The sequence below is a fragment of the Urocitellus parryii genome, chromosome 1, assembly GCF_045843805.1.
Source record: "Urocitellus parryii isolate mUroPar1 chromosome 1, mUroPar1.hap1, whole genome shotgun sequence".
Classification (NCBI taxonomy): Eukaryota; Metazoa; Chordata; class Mammalia; order Rodentia; family Sciuridae; genus Urocitellus; species Urocitellus parryii.
The window spans coordinates 92,510,885-92,530,437 of record NC_135531.1 but is presented as its reverse complement, the minus strand read 5'-3'; the positions used below and the strand labels follow the sequence as shown (position 1 = coordinate 92,530,437).

The following is a 19,553-nucleotide window of genomic DNA, read 5'->3' as shown; positions in this document are numbered from 1 at the left end:
TGCAATAAATATCCTTGTGCCTCATATTTACCCATTACCTCAATTTACCCATTTCTAGATTTATTTCTAGAAACAAGATTGGATAACATGTTAGTCAGCTCTGTGTGCTATGACCAAAATACACAACAAGAACAACTTAGAGGAGGAGAATTTTATTTGGGGCTTACAGTTTCAGAGGTCTGGGTCCATAGATGGTTGATTCCATTGCTGTGGGCCCAAGGTAAGGCAGCACATCATGGTGGAAATGTCCAGTGGGGAAAACTGTTCAGCTCATGTCAGGGTCAGGAAGCTGAGAGAGGCAGGGGAAGTGCCAGGGGGAAGAATAACCCTTCTAGGACATATCGGCAATGACCTGTCTCTTCCATCCACACCCCATCTGCCCACAGTCACCAGTCTATTCAAATTAGGATGGATGAATTAAGCTACAGCTCTCATAGTTCAATCACTTTACCTCTGAACATTGCTGCATTAACACAGGAGTTTTAGGGGATACCTCATATCCAAGTGAACTCGGGAAGATTTTTTTTTAATATTTATTTTTTAGTTGTAGTTGGACACAATACCTTTATTTATTTATTTTTATGTAGTGCTGAGGATTGAACCCAGGACCTCACATGTGCTAGGCGAGCGCTATAAGGACCTCACATGTGCTAGGCAAGCGCTATGTGGCTGAGCCACAACCCCAGCCCAAACTCAGGAAGATTTAAGTCCTAATCCAGATAGTCACCCGTGCTATTCCTCCCACTGACAGTATAACTTTTCTCATTTATTCTTTGTGAGAGGCCATACAGGGAAAACTTCCCCTTAACATTTTCTTTTTTAGTTTTTGTGCAGCTGAGCAATTTTTCCCCCTTGAGATAGTATCTTGCTATGTTGCCCATGCTGATCTGGAATCTTTTTTTTTTCCCCCCAATATTTTTTTAGTGGTCAAGTGGACCTTTATTTTATTTATATGTGGTGCTGAGAGTCGAACCCAGTACCCCATACTTGCTATGCAAGCACTGTTCCACTGAGCTATAACTCCACCCCTGGCCTGGAACACTTGAGCTCAATTGGTTTTCTTGCCTTAGCCTTCCGAGTAGCTAGGATTACAGACATGCAGCACCTCACTCATCTTGAGCAATTACTTTTAAATTTAGCCTGTTGCTAGTCTTGTGACAACATTGCAAAGGCTTTCTAAGACTTAGGTTTCTGATCAAGTCATTGCAAAATATTAGGAAATAAGTGTTGTAATATATATATTTTTTTGTGACATGAACTCTGTTCTGACCAGGATAGTCCCTGCATGTGATAAGTATATCTCTATCTTGGATATATCTCTTCTGGAGGAAAACTGGATGGTGCTAGCATTGGAATCACAGACATAATTGTCTGGTGTATTGTACTTTGAGTTCATTGTGCAGTGCTGGTAGTCAAAAGGATCCAGTTAAAATCACATTTGCTCTTTGTCTGAGCTGCAGGCAAGAGTGGGCATGTGGTTGTCCTTGGGAGAATTGCAGGCTGGCATTCTGGGGAAGCTTGGTGAAAAGAACAGCCAGATCTGCGTGGGTGATTCTAATAAACTCAGGATGTTCCTGGGCTGTAGAAGAGTTGTATAGATTAAGAAGAGGGAGTCATAAAAGCTGGCCTCTGAATATCACTTTGAGAGTTTTGTAGTAATTAACTTCATTTTTAATATGATTTCATTTGAGAACTGGAAAATGTTAAGGAGGTAGGTAGAGAGCAGTAATTATTTTACTGTCTCTAGTGTGGCCTACAAAGTAATCACAAAGGAGAGGTACAAAAATACAGATTCTTGACTCTGGTGATCTTGCTTTACTTCACTCAGAAAAGATAATCAGCCTCGCTGGATTGCCAAAGGGTTGGCCTCTTCTACAGAGGTTGATAATGTTTCAGAGATATTCAACCATAGTTAAGAACTTTAAGACTTGGTATTACTCCTCCTCTCTAATATGCTTTCATCAATTTGTGACTTCCCTGAAACCCTATTGAAGAGAAATTTGACTCAAAAGAAAAATACCCTGCCTCTCCTGATCCTTAAACCAGGGAGTCATTTTCACTTCACCTTGAAGCTGTGGTTCTGATGTGGGCGTAATTCATTCCTGAAAATCTGACATTCTGTGTAGGAATATCATCCAGGAGCCTCTTTTCTATTTTTGATGTGTCTTCTTGCTATTTTGCCTATGCTGGTCTTAAACTCCTAGGCTCAAGCAATCCTCTTGCCTTAACCTCTGGAGTAGCTGGAACCACAGGCTCACATCACTCTACCTGACTCCATTATTTTAATTGAGAAAAATTTAAATATATTACATGTCATCTAAAACACTCAGCCAGTTTCCAGCATATTAATACAACACAGCAAAATATCTACCTACAAGTAGCAAATACTACATTACAATATTAGATGCTAAAAACAATTCCTATTTTTCAAATAATAAATATAGTTCGTAAGAAATGATTGCTTGGTGTATAATATCGTGTAGCATATCCCCTTTGGCACTCTGCATGCACTTCTTTGGGGGGAGAGGGGTTTACAAGGGACTGAACTCGGGGGCACTCAACCACTAAGCCCTATCACCAGCCCTATTTTGTATTTTATTTAGAGACAGAGTCTCACTGAGTTGCTTGGTGCTCTGCTTTTGCTGAGGTTGGCTTTGAATTTGTGATCCTCTTGCCTCAGCCTCCAAAGCTACTGTGACTATAGGCATACGCCAGTGCGCCCAGCTGCAAGCTCTTTTTCATGTTCACAAGAAATTCTAACATTCTGTCAAAAATACAACTCAGGACTTTCATTGCACACCATTTTGTTTATTGTATTGAGTTTTGCTTATGTATGTACCAGAGTTTGCTGTATAAGCACACAGGAAAACATTATATGAAGCTTGGACATTAAAAATTTAAAGGCTTCCACAGGGAAATGTTAACTGGAGAGATGGTCTGCAGGATCTGCTGTAATTAACCCAGCACTAAGCAGAGGAAACAAAGCTATATATAGCCAGTGAAAAATGCAGTCACTTGCCTGGAGTGATAGCACATGCCTGTAATTCCAGGTATTCAGGAGACTGAGGCAGAAGGATTGCAGGTTCAAGGCCAGTAAGACCCTGTCTCAAAAAAAAAAAAAAAAAAAATGCTGGGGGTGTAACCCAGTGGTAGAGTGCTTGCCTAGCATATGTGAGGCTGGGAGGGATGGGGGTGGCGGGGAAGTAGTCACTTAGTTCTCCATTTTGGATTAATGTAAATGTGTACTTCAGAAAAATAGTTTTCTCTGGCAGAATTCTTAAAATTCACTGAGATCTGCTGCTGGCCAAGCCTAGGGATACTGGAGCAGAGTTGCTAGAAAAAACAGTGAAGAAACTACCCATGGCTTCATTGGAGTGGTTGGACCTTTAACAAAAGAAAGTCCTAGTTTGGGGGCTGGAATTGTGGCTCAGTGGTGGAGCGCTTGCCTGATACGTATGAGGCACTGGGTTCAATTCTCAGCACCACATATAAGTAAATGAATAAAATAAAGGTCTATCAACAACTAAAAAAATTTTAAAAAGAAAGTCCTATTTTGCCATTGAATATGAGGGCGAATTGACATTTTTTCCTCATATTTTTTATTGGTGCTTTATAATTATGCTGAATGGGATCATTAGTACATGCACACAATATAATAATATAATTCAGTCCATAACATTCCCAAATATTTCCCCTTTCTCTTTGCTCTTCCCACCCCCTGGTTCCTTTCCCCGATTCTACTGGTCTCCCTTCTATTTTCACACTTTTTCCCCACTTTTTCCTCTCTAGCTTCCACATATAAGAAAAAAACATGCAACCTTGACTTTCTGAGTTTGGCTTATTTTACTTATAGTGTCCTCTAGTTCCATCTATTTATCAGAAAATGACATTTTATTCTTCTTTATGGCTGAATAAAGCTCCAATATTTATAAAAATGACATTTACTTCTTAATTTTATTTTTTGTTCTTTTTAGATATACATGACAGAGTATATTTATACAAACGTGGAGTATATCTTATTCTATTTAGGATCCCAGTCTTGTGGTTGTACAGGATGTGGAGATTCATTGTGGTTTATTCACAAACGTACATAGGAAAGTTTTGTCTGATTCATTCCACTCTTTCCTTTTCCTATCCCATTTCCCTTCCCTTCATTCTCCTTTGTCTAATCCAGTGAATTTCCATTCCTCCCACTCACACTTGTTGTGTGTTAACATCCACATATCAGAGAAAACATTCGCCCATTGGTTTTTTTGGGATTGGCTTATTTCACTTATCATGATAGTCTCCAGATCCATTTCTTTATCCAGATATGTTGAAGTTTTGGCTATTGTGAATTGTGTTGCCATAAACATGGTATAGTATGCTGCCTTTAATTAATTAGAATAATTAAGTATTTGGATAATTACCAAGGAGTAATATAGCTGGGTTATATGGTGGTTCCATTCCTAGTCTCTTGAGGAACCTTCATATTGATTTCCATAATGGCTGTAGTAATTTACAATCCCACCAACAATGTAAAAGTGTTTCTATTTCCCCCCCATCCTTGCCATTATTTATTGTTATTTGTATTGCTGATGGCTGTTCTTAGAGGAGTGAGATAAAAAGCTCAATGCAGTTTTGGGTTTTTGGGTTTTCTTTTGGTACTGGGGATTGAACTCAGGGTCACTCAACCACTGAGCCACATTCCTAGTCCTGTTTTGTATTTTATTTAGAGACAGAGTCTCACTGAGTTGCTTAGTGCCTCTCTCCATTGCTGAGGCTGGTTTTGAACTCTAGTTCCTCTTGTCTCAGACTCTGAGCTGCAGGGATGCCACTGCACCTGGCTCTCAGTGCAGTTATGGTGCATTTCCCTAATTGCTAAAGGTGTAGAAGTTTGTCATATATTTGTTGGCTATATCTATTTTCTTCTTTTTTTTTTTTTTTTTTTGGCACCCGGGATTGAACTCACGGGTGCTTAACCACTGAGCCACATCCCCAGCCTATTCTTTTATTATTATTATTATTTTTTGTTTTGAGACAAGACCTCTCTAAGTTGCTGAGGCTGGCCTTGAACCTATGATCCTCCTGCCTCAGCCTCCTGAGTCTCTGGGATTATAGGCGTGTGCCACTATGCCTGGTTCTATTTTTTTTTCTTTTTGAGAATTGTATGTTTAGTTCATTTGCCCATTTATTGATTGGGTCATTTTTTTTTTTTTTGGTGGTGTTTTGAGAGTTCTTTATATGTTGTGGATATTAATCCTCTGTCAGAAGAGTAGCTAGCAAGGATTTTTTTTCCCATTCTGTAGGTTCTCTCTTCATACTCCTTTTGCTGTGCAGAAGTTTTCTAATTTGATGACATCTCATTTATTAATTCTTAGTGTTATTTCCTGAGGGTTAGTGGTCCTATTGAGGAAGTCATTACTTGTGCCTATATGTTGGAGTGTTGGCTCTACATTTTCTTAGGTCTTTGATCCATTTTGAGTTGACATTTGTGAAGAGAGAGTGATAGGAATCTAGTTTCATTCTTCTACATGTGGATGTACAATTTTCTTAGAACCATTTGTTTAAAAGGTTGTCTTTTTTTCCAATATGTATTTTTGGCACGTTTGTCAAGGATCAGATGACTGTGTCTGTGTGGTTTGTCTCTGTCTCCTATTTTGTATGGTTGGTCTATGTATGTTTTTATGCCAGTATCATGCAGTTTGTGTCATATAGCTCTGTAGTATAATTTGAAGTGAGGTATTGTAATAACTCCAGCATTAGTTTTTGGCTTGGAATTGTTTTGGGTATTCTGGGTATTTTATTTTCCCCAATGGATTTTAGGACTGTTTTCTAGTTTTATGAAGAATATCATTGGTATTTTGATGGGGATTGCATTGAATCTGTATACTGCTTTCAATAATATAGTCATTCAAATATTAACTTTTACCTATTCATGAACATGGGAAGCCTTTCCATCTTCTAGTATCTTCTTCAATTTCTTTCCTCAGTGTTCTGTAATTTTCATTGTAGAGGTCTTTCACCTCCTTGGAAGGATTTATTCCTAGGTATTTTATTTTGGTTGGGGGCTATTGTGAATGAAATTATTTTCCTGATTTCTTTTTCAGTAAATATGTTATTGGTTTATAGAAAAACCATTGATTTTTGTATGTTAATTTTATATCTTGACTTCACCAGGTTTTTATTTGTTTGTTTTGGTACCAGGTATTAAATCCAGGGGTGCTTACAATTGATCCACATCCCCAGCCCTTTATTTTTTATTTTGAGACAGGGTCTTGCTAAGTAATTTAGGATCTTGTTAAGTTGCTGAGCCTGGCCTCAAACTTAGAATCTTCCTGCCTCAGCCTTCCAAGTTGCTGGGATTACAGGCCTGAAAACCACCTAATCTGACACCACTAGTTTTTTTTTTTTTTAATAAATCCCTGTGACTCGGTTGCCCTGTCAGTCAGCTCTATGTCCTTTCCCCCCCTCTCCTTTCCCTTTCTTCCTTTCCTTTTATCTATTATTTCTTTCTTTCATTCTCTTCCTTTCAAACAGGGATTGTTTTCCTGATTTCTTTCCTTAGCTTTCCTGTACACCAGTAATGAATCTGCTCTTTATTTTTATATGTTGATTTTGTATCTTGCTACTTTGTTCAATTCATTAGCTCTAGCAGTCTTGAGTGGAACTTTTTGGATCTTCCAGTATAGGATCATATCATCTGTAAAAAGTAATAATTTGACTTCTTTCTTTCCTATTTTTATCCCTTTTACCTTCCTTCTCTTGCCTAATTGTTCTGGCCAGAATTTCTAGGACTATAATAAATAAAGCTGGTAAGAGTGGACATCCTTGTCTTGTTCCAGATTTTAAAGGAAATATTTTCAGTCTTTCCCCTTCACTATGATGTTGGCTTTAGGTTTGTCATATATAGCCTTTTTTTAAAAAATTCATATATTCATTTGTTCTAATTTGTTATACATAACAGCAGAGTGCATTTCAGTTCATAGTATACAAATGGAGCATAATTTTTCATTTCTCTGGTTGTACACAGAGTCGAGTCACACCATTCATATCTTCATACATGTACTTAGGATAATAATGTCCATCTCATTCCATCATCTTTCCTACCCTCATCCCTTCTCCCCTTTACCGTATTCAAAGTTCCTCCTCCACCCCCATTATGAATCACTATCCACTTATCAGATAAAACATTTGACCTTTGGTTTTTTGAGATTGGCTTACTTCACTTAGCATTATATCCTCCAACTTCATCCATGTACCTGCAAATGCCATGAGTTTATTCTCTTTTATTGCTGAGTAATATTCCATTGTGTATATGTACCAGTTTCTTTCTCCATTCATCTACTGAAGGGCATCTAGGTAGGTTGGTTCTACATTTTGGCTATTGTGAATTGTGCTGCTATAATCATTGATGTGGCTGTGTCCCTGTAGTATGCTGTTTTTAAGCCCTTTGGGGTTTAAAATCGAGGAGTGGGATAGCTGAGTCTAATGGTGGTTCCATTCTAAGTTTTCTAAGGAATCTCCATACTGCTTTCCAGCTTGGTTGCACCAATTTGCAGTCCCACCAGCAATGTAAGAGTGTACCTTTCCCCCTACATCCTCGACAACACTTGTTGTGGCTTATATTCTTAATAACTGCCCTTCTGACTGGAGTGAGATGAAATCAGTGTAGTTTTGATTTGCATTTCTTTAATTACTAGAGATACTGAAAATTTTTTCATATACTTGTTGATTGATCATATATCTTCTGAGAAGTCTGTTCAGTTCATTGACCCATTTATTGATTGGGTTATTTTATTATTTTTTATCTTTTTGCGTTCTATATATATCCTAGAGATTAGCGTTCTGATGCGCATGTGGTAAAAATTTGTTCCCATTCTGTAGGCTTTCTATTCACCTCACTGATTGTTTCTTTTGCAGAGAAGAAGCTTTTTAGTTTGAAACTATCCCATTTGATTCTTTATTTTATTTCTTGCACTTTAGGGGTCTTATTAAGGAAGTAAGGGCCTACTTTTTCTTCTATTGGGCACAGCGTCTCTGGTCTAATTCCTAAGTCTTTGATCCACTTTGAATTGAGTTTTGTGCATGGTGAGAGATAGGTGTTTAATTTCATTTTGCTACACATGGATTTCCAGTCCTCCCAGTACCATTTGTTGAAGAGGCTATCTTTTCTCCAAAATGTTTTTGGCACCTTTTTTAAAAAAATGTTTTTATTAGATGTTGATGGACCTTTATTTTATTCATTTATTTATATGCTGTACTGAGATTCGAACCCAGTGCCTCACACATGCTAGGGCAGCAGTCTACCATTGAGCCACAACCCCAGCCCTGGCACCTTTGTCTAATATGAGAAAACTGTATTTCTGTGTGTCCTCTATTTAGTACCATTGGTCTACCAATCCGTTTTGGTGCCAATACCATGGTGTTTTTATTACTATTGCTCTGTAGTATAGTTTAAGGTCTTGTATAGTGATGCCACCTGCTTCACTCTTCCTGCTAAGGATTGCTTTAGCTCTTCTGGGTCTCTTATTTTTCCAGATGAATTTCATGACTGCTTTTTCTATTTCTATGAGGAATGTCATTGGGATTTTGATCAGAATTGCATTAAATCTGTATAGTGCTGTTGGTAGTATGGTCATTGTCATATATACCCTTTATGATGTTGAGGTAAGTTTCATCTGTCCCTAGTTTCTTCAGTATTTTTATCATGAATGGGTGCTGAATTTTGTTGAAGGCTTTTTCTGCAACTATTGAGATAACTATAATTTTTGTCCTCAATTCTGTTTATGTGGTGAATTACACTTATTGATTTGCATATGTTATGTTAAATCATTGTGCATCCCTAGAATGAAACCAACTTGGTCATGATTTTTTTTTTTTTTTTTTTTTTTTGCTACTGGGGATTGAACTCAGGTACACTGAGCCACATCCCCAGCCCTATTTTTTAGAGACAGTGTCTCACCGAGTTGCTTAGTACCTTGCTATTGCTGATCCTCATGTCTCAGCCTCCTGAGCTGCTGGGATTACAGGCATGTATCACCCTGCCAAGCTCACTTTGTCTTCCAGCTCCAAGATTCCTTCTGCATGGTCTACTCTATTAGAGACTTTTATTTGAACTTTTTGATTTATTATGGCTTTTCTATCCAAGATTTGTTTGGTTCCTTTTCAATATCTCCATCGCCTTATTGAATTTCGTATCATATACAAACTTCATTCAGTTGTTTTTCTGTGTTCTCTTGGAATTCATTGATAACTTATGTAATCATTATTTTGAATTCTTTATCGGGTATTTCATTCAGTTGAGTATCTATGTAGTCAGTTGTTGGTGAATCTTGAGCTTCAGGAGATGTTATAACCTTATTTCCTCCGTATTTTCTGTATTCCTGTGGATTTCTCTTCCACTCTTACGTGTGGACCATTTTAGGGCACAGTCTTCTCTTGGCAAATTGTTCTGGGATATCAGGTTGTTGTGACTTTTTTCAGTATTGTTTCCCTGCTAGTTCTTTGAAGAGTGGCGTATTTCAATACTGCATATATTGTGTCAGAGCTTGAGGATCTCACTTTTCCTATAGGTCTTACAAGAGTGGGGTCATTCTCGTAGATCAGTTAATTTTGTATGTAGCAGAGGATGTGTGGTACTCCCTCTGTGATTGCTCTTGTAGACTTAAAAACTCAATATTCTGAAGGGGTATGGCAACAGGCCCAAAAGAGACCCCTCATTGGTGTGTTATAGACACTGACTCCTTCCGCAAAAATAGAGACATGAGTGGGACCTTGGTGCCTGGTTGTTTTGGGGTTTTTATCTGTTATTTGTACTGAAGTATTGTTTGAGCATCATTAGTTTGGATGTGGAGCAAGGCACACTGTCTCTTGGCCTGATGCTGTGTAGCTATATACTTAGTGTCACAGTAAAGTCCCAACACGGAGTGGCCTGGAACTGAAGCTGGTTGAAATAGTTCTCAGCTTTCCTTCTCATCAATATAAAGTAGATGGAATGGGAAGCACTGTGGATTGGAGTTTCGTCTGTACAGATGACATCAGTGCATTCCCGGATGGGGCTGATACATGGTTCTAACTGGAAAATTCTAGCAGCTGGGGTTTAGCTCTCATCATAGGGACTTTGTTGGGTGGTGTCTCACTGAGAAGCAGTACTCCTGCTGCTTGAGTCATGGAACACCTAGAAGATGCAGCTTTCCTCTAATCCACTACCTTGAACCTGTCTGGATTGGCGTTTTTGTGGGCTTGCCTGGTCACATATATAGTATTATTATGCACGGGTAGAGAATCTTTACCCTTAGCTCACCTATGGCCACACCTTCCTTTGCTCTCTTAACTGAGAACATTCTAGTTTCCATTATCTGTGCTCAATAAATGAGCTTTGGAATCTGATGGGGAAGAGGAAGGGAGAACTGACTTAAAATCCTGACTTGGAGAGAATGGTAGTAAATTGCTTTTGTTGAGTGCTCTGATAAGGTAGGCAGTGTAGTTCCTTTAGTCCAGAAATTTCAACCTTTTGGGAATATATGGAGGAAGCTAATTCTACTTATGGCATTGTCATAATTTTGCTTGTATATTTGCATTTTTGAAATATTTTTATTAGATATCTTTTATTTTAATTATGTGTATACATCTAGCATTACTTTGAACTTCATTTCAGGTACTTACAGAACATTTGTTTAAAGATTATTGGTTCTAGGATTTGCTTTTATTCCATTTAAGGCTAACAAATTAAAACACAGGTATTCTTGCAACAGAGACAAAGCTCTTAATATGCTAACACACACCCCAAATGCTTTTTATTTTCTTATAAGAGGTAGATTTTTTAAAAATCTCAATACTTGCTTCATACAGGAAAAAACTGAGTTAAGCAGTTAAGTAACTTGCTCAGGGTTTGCCAGGTGAGTAAGTGGTACAACCAGGATTAGAACTCACTTTGTCTGAGCCTGTCCTCTTATCCACTATATACTACACAACCCTTAGGATCCCAGTTTGTAGCTGGATGCAGTGGTGTGTGCCTATAGTCCTAGCTTCTCAGGAAACTGAGTCAGGAGCATCACTTGAGGCCAGCCTGGGCAACATAGCAAGACCTCAGTGTGAGCTGCCAGTTCTGCATCTCTAGAGCAAACTTAAAACACTATTTTAGAAAGGCATTGTAACTTCTCAATCATTTGAATGCATTCATTGGTTTGGAATAATGATGACTAATCCCATAGAGTTTTGATTTAAGACATAAGAAGTTGAGAGATATTTACTTTAAGAAACTGATAAAAATACAGATTCTGCTATCCCCGGAAGTGATTTCTGTTTTATGATGAGTCATCTGGACTGTGTGGAATATAATTTGGCCAGTATCTTTTAAACAAAAATAACTCAGTATGGTGTTTATTAAACTTTCTAGGGAAATTAGCAAATCTCTGAATATTTCCTCTTAGAGGGATAAATTGCTTAGATGACTTAAAAAAATTACCATTTAAATAAATACCAACTGTGCACTTTAAGTAATTAGGGTATAAGTCTTCTTTTATCTCAGTCTAAAGGAATAGGGGTTGGGGCTCAGTGGTGGAGTGCTTGCCTAGCATGTTCGAGACGAGGCCTTGCGTTTGACTGCATATAAATACATAAAATAAAGGTCTATCAACAACTGAAACTAAGAGAAGAATCTGAGGTTAGGCAGAATATTTTTTCTGTGGTAGAACAAATTATAGCTAACTTAGCAAGATAAGCTTGTTCTCACTAGGCTTATCTGTACAGGGCTTGACACATGTAGATAAAAATCAGTATAAGAAAATGTAATGTTTAAGAGTTGTATAATAAAGTCTCTTACAGCTGCTGTAAACTAAAATCCTGAATCTGGTGTGTTTTACCCTTCTTTTTCAGTCTTATCTTTCTCTTTCCTTACTACCCATTAGTGGTCATGTTTTTCCAAGAAGATCCTCCCATTAGTTTGCAGAAAATACTGGGAATACCATTGGAGAAAATGTCGGACAGAGGCAGTACACACCTTGGGAGTGGTGGAGGTGGGGGGGTGTCCTCAGAATGCCCTCCTCTTACCATGCTGCTTCTCATTTTGTGCAGTGTGGCTTCCTGTTGTGGTGCATGGCCCCGAGTCCTTCTAATGGGGCTGAATTTCTCTACAAGCGCATCATTCGTCCTTTCTTCCTGAAGCACCAGTCTCAGGTGGACAGTATGGTGAAGGACCTGAAGGACAAAGCCAAAGAGACTGCAGATGCCATCACTAAAGAAGGTAAGAGTCGGGGACAACTTGGTTCAACACATGGAGGAGATGTGATACAATGGGCTTCATGGCCTTCTTGTCCTCTCAGCTTTCCTTAGTTAAATGCAAAGACCACTAAATGGATTTCTTTAGGACAAGTTTGCCCTTTACCTTTTTTTTTGGTGGAGGCGGGGACCAGGGATGCTTAGCCAGAGCCACATTCCAAACCCTTTTTGAAACAGATTTTCCCAAAGTTGTTGAGACTGGCCTCCAATTTGCAATCTTTCTGCCTCAGCCTCATGAGTTGCTGGGATTATAGACACACCACTGTGCCTGGCTTGCCCTTTACTTTTCCCAAGATCCTTTGTGACTCATTCAATGCAGCATTCAGTAGCCTTCCATAGGCAGAGATTTTAGAGATTCATCTACATGTAGCCTCTTGCACTCAGTTCCTGACCTGTTTAGTGTGCTGTTCAGACTGTTTTTGTTCTTGGTCCCAGAGAATGCCTTTTCTCAGCTCCCCTGATGGAGTTATTCAGATGCTTTTTTGTTGAGATGTTGCATGTGTCCCTAGACTAGTAATGAACCAGTGAACCCAAGAGACTATAATCCTTGAATCTTAGTTTAGTTGAAAGAGACAATAAAATTAAAAGGTTGTATGATAATGCGGAAGAAAATTAAGCAGCTAGAAAGATAGGGAGTACCAGGCACAGGAGGGATGTTTACAGTTTTAAGTAGGAAAATCAGGAGACCCTTACCAAGAGGGCTATATTGAGTCAGACTTGGACATAGTAAAAGAGGGAACCATGGGAATAGTGCTCCAGAAGGAGCTGCATGTGCAAAAGCCCTAAAGTAGGAACGGTAAAGGAGGTGACCTAGAGGGGTAAGGGATAGCAGGAGGGGACACCGTCAGAAAGGTCTGCATGGAGACAGGATGACAAATCACAGAATAGCTTTATAGGCCAGTGGGAAGGCTTTGGTTTTTAGTCTGTGTAAGAAAGATAAGGTGCTATTAGAAAATTTTGAGCACAGGATCAACATGATCTGGTCTGTGTATTAAGATGACTGTGGCTATTGCATTAAGAATGGATTAGATGGGGGCCAGGGTTGTGTCTCAGTGGTAGAGCGCTTGCCTAGCATGCGTGAAGCACTAGGTTCAATCCCCTGTTCCACATAAAAATAAAAAGGATAAAATGAAGGTATTGTGTCCACCTATAACTAAAAAAAAAAAAATGAATTGGAGGGAGAAAGGGAAGGAAACTGAGACTAGCTAAAAGGTTATTGCAGTGATCTGTTTGAGATGATGGTAGTATCTTGGTTTGTACTAGCAGCAGTAGTGGGTAAGAAGTAACCTACTTCTGAAGTAGAGCCAATAGGATCTGCTTAAAATCAGGCATGAAGACAGAAGTCAAGGCCAAACTTTTCAACCTGATCAGGTGGAAGGAGAGAATTGCCACTGAGCTGGGAAAGACTGGATAGTACAGATTTAGGTGGGGAGAAATAAGATAACTCCAGAAGAAAAGTCCTTCTCAGCCAGTTGGATGCAGATGTTGAGAGTTCAGAAAACAAGTGTGGATTGTGGGTAGAAGGGAGATGAGAAACAATCAGCTAAATAGACCAGTAGGGAAAAGGAAGGCAAGGTGGGGTCCTTGGGCCAAGCAAAAAGATGTTTCAGAGGAGGAAGTGTGATCCATTGTCACGTGCTGTAGACAAGTTAAACTAGGTGAAGAGGAACCACTGGACTTAGCCATGGGGAAGGCACTAGTGATCTTGAGAAAACAGATTTTTGTAGAATGCTGGGAACGAAACACTGATTGGAAGAGATGGGGAAAGGCATGAGGATTATGGACAGCTGTTTTGAGACAGTCCCTGTGAAGGGGAGTAGAAGAATGGGCTGTAACTGGAATATGGATCGCAGGTCCTGGGAAATTTAAAAGTCTTTAAGGTAGGAGAAATAATACATGTCTGAAAATTAATGAGAATGCTTCAGTAGAGAGCAATTGCTGAGCCCTTGAGTAGACCAGAAATAGGATTGAAAATACAGAGAGGCATTGGGCAGAGGAGCCGCAACATTTTATAACAGAAATCAAGGTTTTTGTTGGTAGAGGTTTTAAGTAGGAAAACTTAGAAGATATTTTCTGATTACTTCAACTTCCTCAGTAAAGAAAGAAGGCCAACTGAGAAGTGATGGGAAGGGGACGGGTGTGAGCAGTTGTCTAGGACAGGGTTAACAGACTGTTCCTAAAGGGCCAGATGATACACATTTCAGGTTTTGTGGGCCATCCGGTCTCTGTTGTGATGCTCAACTCTGCCATTATGCTGTGACAGCAGCCCAAAAAAGCAATTAAAGGAGTGTGGCTGTAGTCTCATGGCCTCTCTAGGACAGTGCCAGAGTAAATGGACTGAGACACTGTCATGTGATTCCAGGCAGTGTGAAAGGCTCACCCGAGACTTGGGTTTGCTTTTCTACAGCCACACTCACCTGCAGAGTAGGTGGAGAGCTGTGGTTTTAAAAAATTTTTATAGATGTACACAATACCTTTACTTATTTCTACATGGGTGCTAAGGATTGAACCCAGTGCCTTCCACATGCTAAGCAAATGCTCTTATCACTAAGCTACTACTCCAGCCCCAAGAGGGGTGATGTTAAGAGTTGCGAGGTCAGAGTAGGACTGTGGCTGATGTTGGTGACAGTTAAGCTCGTGAAGAGGGAAATAACAGGACGACGCCTCTGAGTGAGGGAGTGAACTACAGAGGTAAGTTTGTTCTGACTTGCAGCCTTCGTGTTCTCTCACTTGTGGATTGAACCCTGGGGAGCTCTACCACTGAGCTATATACCCTAGGCCCTTTGTTAAAATTTTTTGTTAGTTGTAAATGGACAGACTGCCCCCTTTTTTTTAAATGCAGTACTGAGGATCGAACACGTACTAGACAAGTGCTCTACCACTGAGCTGCAGCCCCAGCTGACCCTCAGCCCTTTTTACTTCTATTTTTTAAAATTTTGAGACAGTCTGTTAAGGTGCTAAGGCTAGCCTCAAACTCATGAGCCTCCTGCTTCAGCCACCTAAGTAGCCGGGATTACAGGCATGCTTTATGGCAATTGGTGCCAGTTTTTTAAGAGCTTTCTTTTCTGTCCTTCCTTGCCCAAGCCTAACTGGCAACCCATGGTAATATCATTTCTGTCTAGTTCACCCACATTTTATTGCCTCTTGGTTTTCATACAGTATATCAATACTCAAATTCAATTTAATTTGATACGACATTCCAAATCAGGGACATAAAAATTTCTAATTGTTTGACACCTTTTAGATGTCTTGTTCTGGGTTTACTAGTGCTTTTTACATAGGGCTATTGAGAAAGAGGCTGCAGTTTCTTTAACATTATTTAGCAACTTGAGTAAATGAGAGCTGCTGCCAGGCAGTTGACGAAGAGGGACTCCGGGCTCCATCAAGAACAGCTGCAGGGGTTGTGGTTCAGTGGTAGAGTGCTCACCTAGCATGCAGGAGGCACTGGGTTTGATTCTCAGCACCACATAAATATAAAATAAAGATATTGTGTCCATCTAAAAACTTAATATTTAAAAAAAAAAAAACAGCTGCAGTTTACAACCTGACTGGAGGCTTCTAGACAAGCTTCCCCCACCACCATCTCACACACCACACTGGTTCTTATGACACATTCCAGGCCACTTCCTGTCATAGGAGGGGTAGCCCAGTTAGTATAAATATTTGTAGTACTGGCACTAGGACTTTTTAGTTTTTGTCACCATGGGACAACACAACTTAGTTCTCATCAGGTTGAGTAGTGAAATCTCATAGGAGAGTAGCAAATGAGAATTTGAATGTACAAAGAACGCTACTAGGAATCTCTGCCTCTTTTGATGCAGAAAGGAGGACAGATAGTTTGGGAGACACTATTACACAAAGAAGCAAGGCTAGATGAACTTCAAGTATTTCACTCATGTCTTCAGGATTTGTGCTCAGAAGAGGTGCCGGGTCTATTTCACGGAAACCCTCACAGCCCTGACCACAAACCCATGTGTGCTGTCATCTGCACATGAGTCACCCGAGCTCCGTTATCTAGTAGTTACCTTAGCCACACAGCTTATATTGCCAAAAGTTTTGATAAAATTTTCTTACCCTCTTTCTTAACAGCCAAGAAAGCTACGGTGAATTTACTGGGTGAAGAGAAGAAGAGTACCTAAACCCTTGAACCGAGGGAGCCTTCCCGCCCAGCCCCCTGCACCTTCCTCTTAGAGCTTGACGTTATTTTAGGGACTGTGGTATAATCATTTTAATGTTGCCTTGGAAACATTTTTTGATATATTAAAAAATGGAATGTGTTGTAAGGGTCTTTTTTTTTTGCTTTTACTGTCTGTACATTACATAGGGAGCATTTTAATTTAAATTTAATGCAGTGGCAGTATCTAAATTTTTGAAAATATATTTTGCCTCTAGGTAGGAAAATACATGTATGTTACTATCCTGAAGGAAATGTAAACTAAAAATAAAATTTGTATATCCCACAGGCTCTGTACTTTACTGGGCTCACTCTGCATGCATTTTCTCTAAACATTTAGGAAATCTTCATGGTTCTTATTCATATAAATATTTTTAGTGGATTTGTGTGTATACATAGACAGAAGTGTTACTATGACATGCATAGTGCTTATGGGGAAGAGGCCAGGAGAAGATTGTATATGCCATTTAAAATTTCTGTACAATAAGACCTCCTGCCTCAAGCTGGTAGGATTTGCTAAACATACTTCAAAAAATGAACACACATCAGTCATATTTTTTTTTTAAAAAAAGTAAGAAATGAGGTTGAATGGAAGTCAGCTTGGTTATTTTCCTAACATGGTAGCCCTGAATGCCAGGACAACTTTTTAGAGTAGTCAGTCACTTTGGCAACAATTGGGGAAATCTACACACACATAGTAACCTATAACTCCCAATTTTCTGTAGAAATAGTATTACTGTCTTATCTGCCTACTAGCTTTATGTTTGTCTGTTTCTAAGATGCTGAAGTGAAAACCATTCCTGTTTTTACTTTTAAAGGTGAGCAGCATGTTGGTTTGGTCTTTTCCTTCCTCCCAGTTGTCATGTGCTTGTTAATATCATGAGGAGCAATGTGCCTGCCATGACGCACAGCTCTAGGAGCAGCTCTGTGGAATGGAAAGGGAGCATGCAGCTTGTAATCTGCCTTTGACCTTTAAGGCCAGAGAAAAAGTTAAACTCACAGAGTTCTCTTCAGTTGACAAGCAGAATTATTTGTTGTCCATTTAAATGCCTTCATGATAAATGACTTATGACTACATAGTTGAAGTATAGAATAAAAAAGTTTAAATGAATGCCTCTAGCTTGAATGGCTAAACAGCTTATAGAGCTCTGGGGTAGACAATCTGAACTTCACATCATTCTGTTAGGATCCTTTTGAATTAGACTAAACTAGACCAAAATACATGTATAACAAAATAACATTAAATATCCAGCCAGTTGGGCTGGGGTTGTCGCTCAGTGGTAGAGCACTTGCGTAGCGTGTGGGAGGCCCTTGGTTTGATCCTCAGCACCACATAAAACTGAATAAGTAAAACAAAGGTTCTGTGTCTGACTACAACTAAAAGATAAACATTTTTTTTAAATGCTTAAAAAAAATCCATCCAGTAAAATACTTTTTTTAAAAAATTGAGCTGGGGATAGAACCTAGGGGCATTTTACAACTGAGCTACATTCTCAGCCCTTATTATTTTGAGACAGTCTTACTAAGTTGCTGAGGCTGGCCTTGACCACGCAATTTTCCTGCCTCAGCCTCCCTAGTCACCAGATTATAGGTGTGTACCAGTGCTCCTGGCTCAGTAAATACTTTTAAAGAAAAAAAGATATGAATAGCTTTCATAAGATGATATATCATGATGTAAAAAAAATTACCCTAATATACATCAGAGCATTTATTTTTCCTGGGAAAACTGATTATTAGGCATCTTATTACTTAAAGGAAAAAAATGAAGTTTTTAGAAAACAAGCAAAATTGTTATTGTAAGAAAAAATCAAGCCTACATTAAAAAGAAATTTCAAAGCATTTAAATCCATTTCCCATAAATAACACTTTCCCTGGTGACAGAGGAATGAAAACTAGCAACTTCTAGTATATAGAATATATGATTGGATTGTTAGTATATAAAATATATTATCAGACAAGATGGGGAAGCATAAAATATTGCTCATAATTACAGATTATGTAAAAATATCAATGTAAATGCTATTAAAGTATATTCTAAATGCAATTTTTTTGTTGTCTTGATACTACATCTGTCTCCTGTGGTGTACCCTGCAAGAAATTTGTTTTGGGCAGTTGATGTGTTTTAATGGCAGAAGTTATGAGTCAAGCCATTCTGTCTCTCAATTTCACCAATAAAATATTGCCATGTTTGAAAAACTACTTAAGCCTGTGTCTGGCTAGAAGACAAAGCATTTGTTTGTACATGAATGGTATTTCAGGGATATAGAAAGTAACAGAATTCCTAGTAAACATTTGAAATTCTTCAAGATGAAGAAAATTCATTCAGTAATTCCTCCCTTACTGGAAAGCTTCAAGCATTTAGATTAACAAAATAACTGCTCTCCTGGGAGAATCGTCAACCCACAACTACAGACAAGGAACATAGCCTGCTGGATATGGAAGCACACACCTGTAATCACAACAACTCGGGAGGCTGCAGCAGGAAGATCATAAGTTCAAGGTCAGCCTGGACAATTTAGCAAGACCCTGTCTCAAAATAAATAAGGGCTTGGAATCTACTCAGTGGCGAGTGCCCCTGGGTCCAATCCTTGGTACCAAAAAATAAATAAGTAAACAACAATAACAAAATCCTTTAAATAAGTCATCACCTATCCTGAACGTGTGACACACAGAAGTAAGTGGGTGTACAATATTCCCCTCCTCTTATCCAAGGGGGATATGTTCCAAGACCCCAAGTGGTGTCTGAAACCTCAAATAGTACTGAATCCTATATATACATACCTATGATAAAAGTTTATAAATTAGGTAAATAACAAAATAGGACAATTATACCATAATAAAAGTTATGTGAATGTGGTGTCTTAAAATATTTTGCTGTACTGTGTCTTTAGATTGGTTGATCTTGAATAACAAACTAAGGAAACCATGGGTAAGGGGGGACTGCTGTACATAATGTTCATTTGTGTATGTGAAATTTTTGCTCAAGTGGGGTTAGAGTTGAAAAGCCCCACAAAATAAATTGAATTATAATAGTTAAATGAGAACTGAATTTTATTAACCTCATTCCTCACCTAGCTTGCAATTGTCCACTGGTGATTACTGATCAGAGGAATACTTT

The 19,553-nt window shown here is 38.8% G+C and overlaps 1 protein-coding gene across 1 annotated transcript in view; it reads left to right on the top strand.

The window, feature by feature from the left end:
• The window catches only part of Reep5 (receptor accessory protein 5), a 48,973-nt gene extending 30,792 nt beyond the window's left edge, over positions 1–18,181 (top strand). The window contains exons 4-5 of the mRNA XM_026401215.2: positions 12,058–12,226; positions 16,351–18,181. Coding sequence (XP_026257000.1) covers positions 12,058–12,226; positions 16,351–16,400 — 219 coding nt within the window. The 3' untranslated portion in view covers positions 16,401–18,181. The remainder of the gene's footprint in view (positions 1–12,057; positions 12,227–16,350) is intronic.
• The last annotated feature ends 1,372 nt before the right edge of the window (positions 18,182–19,553 follow it).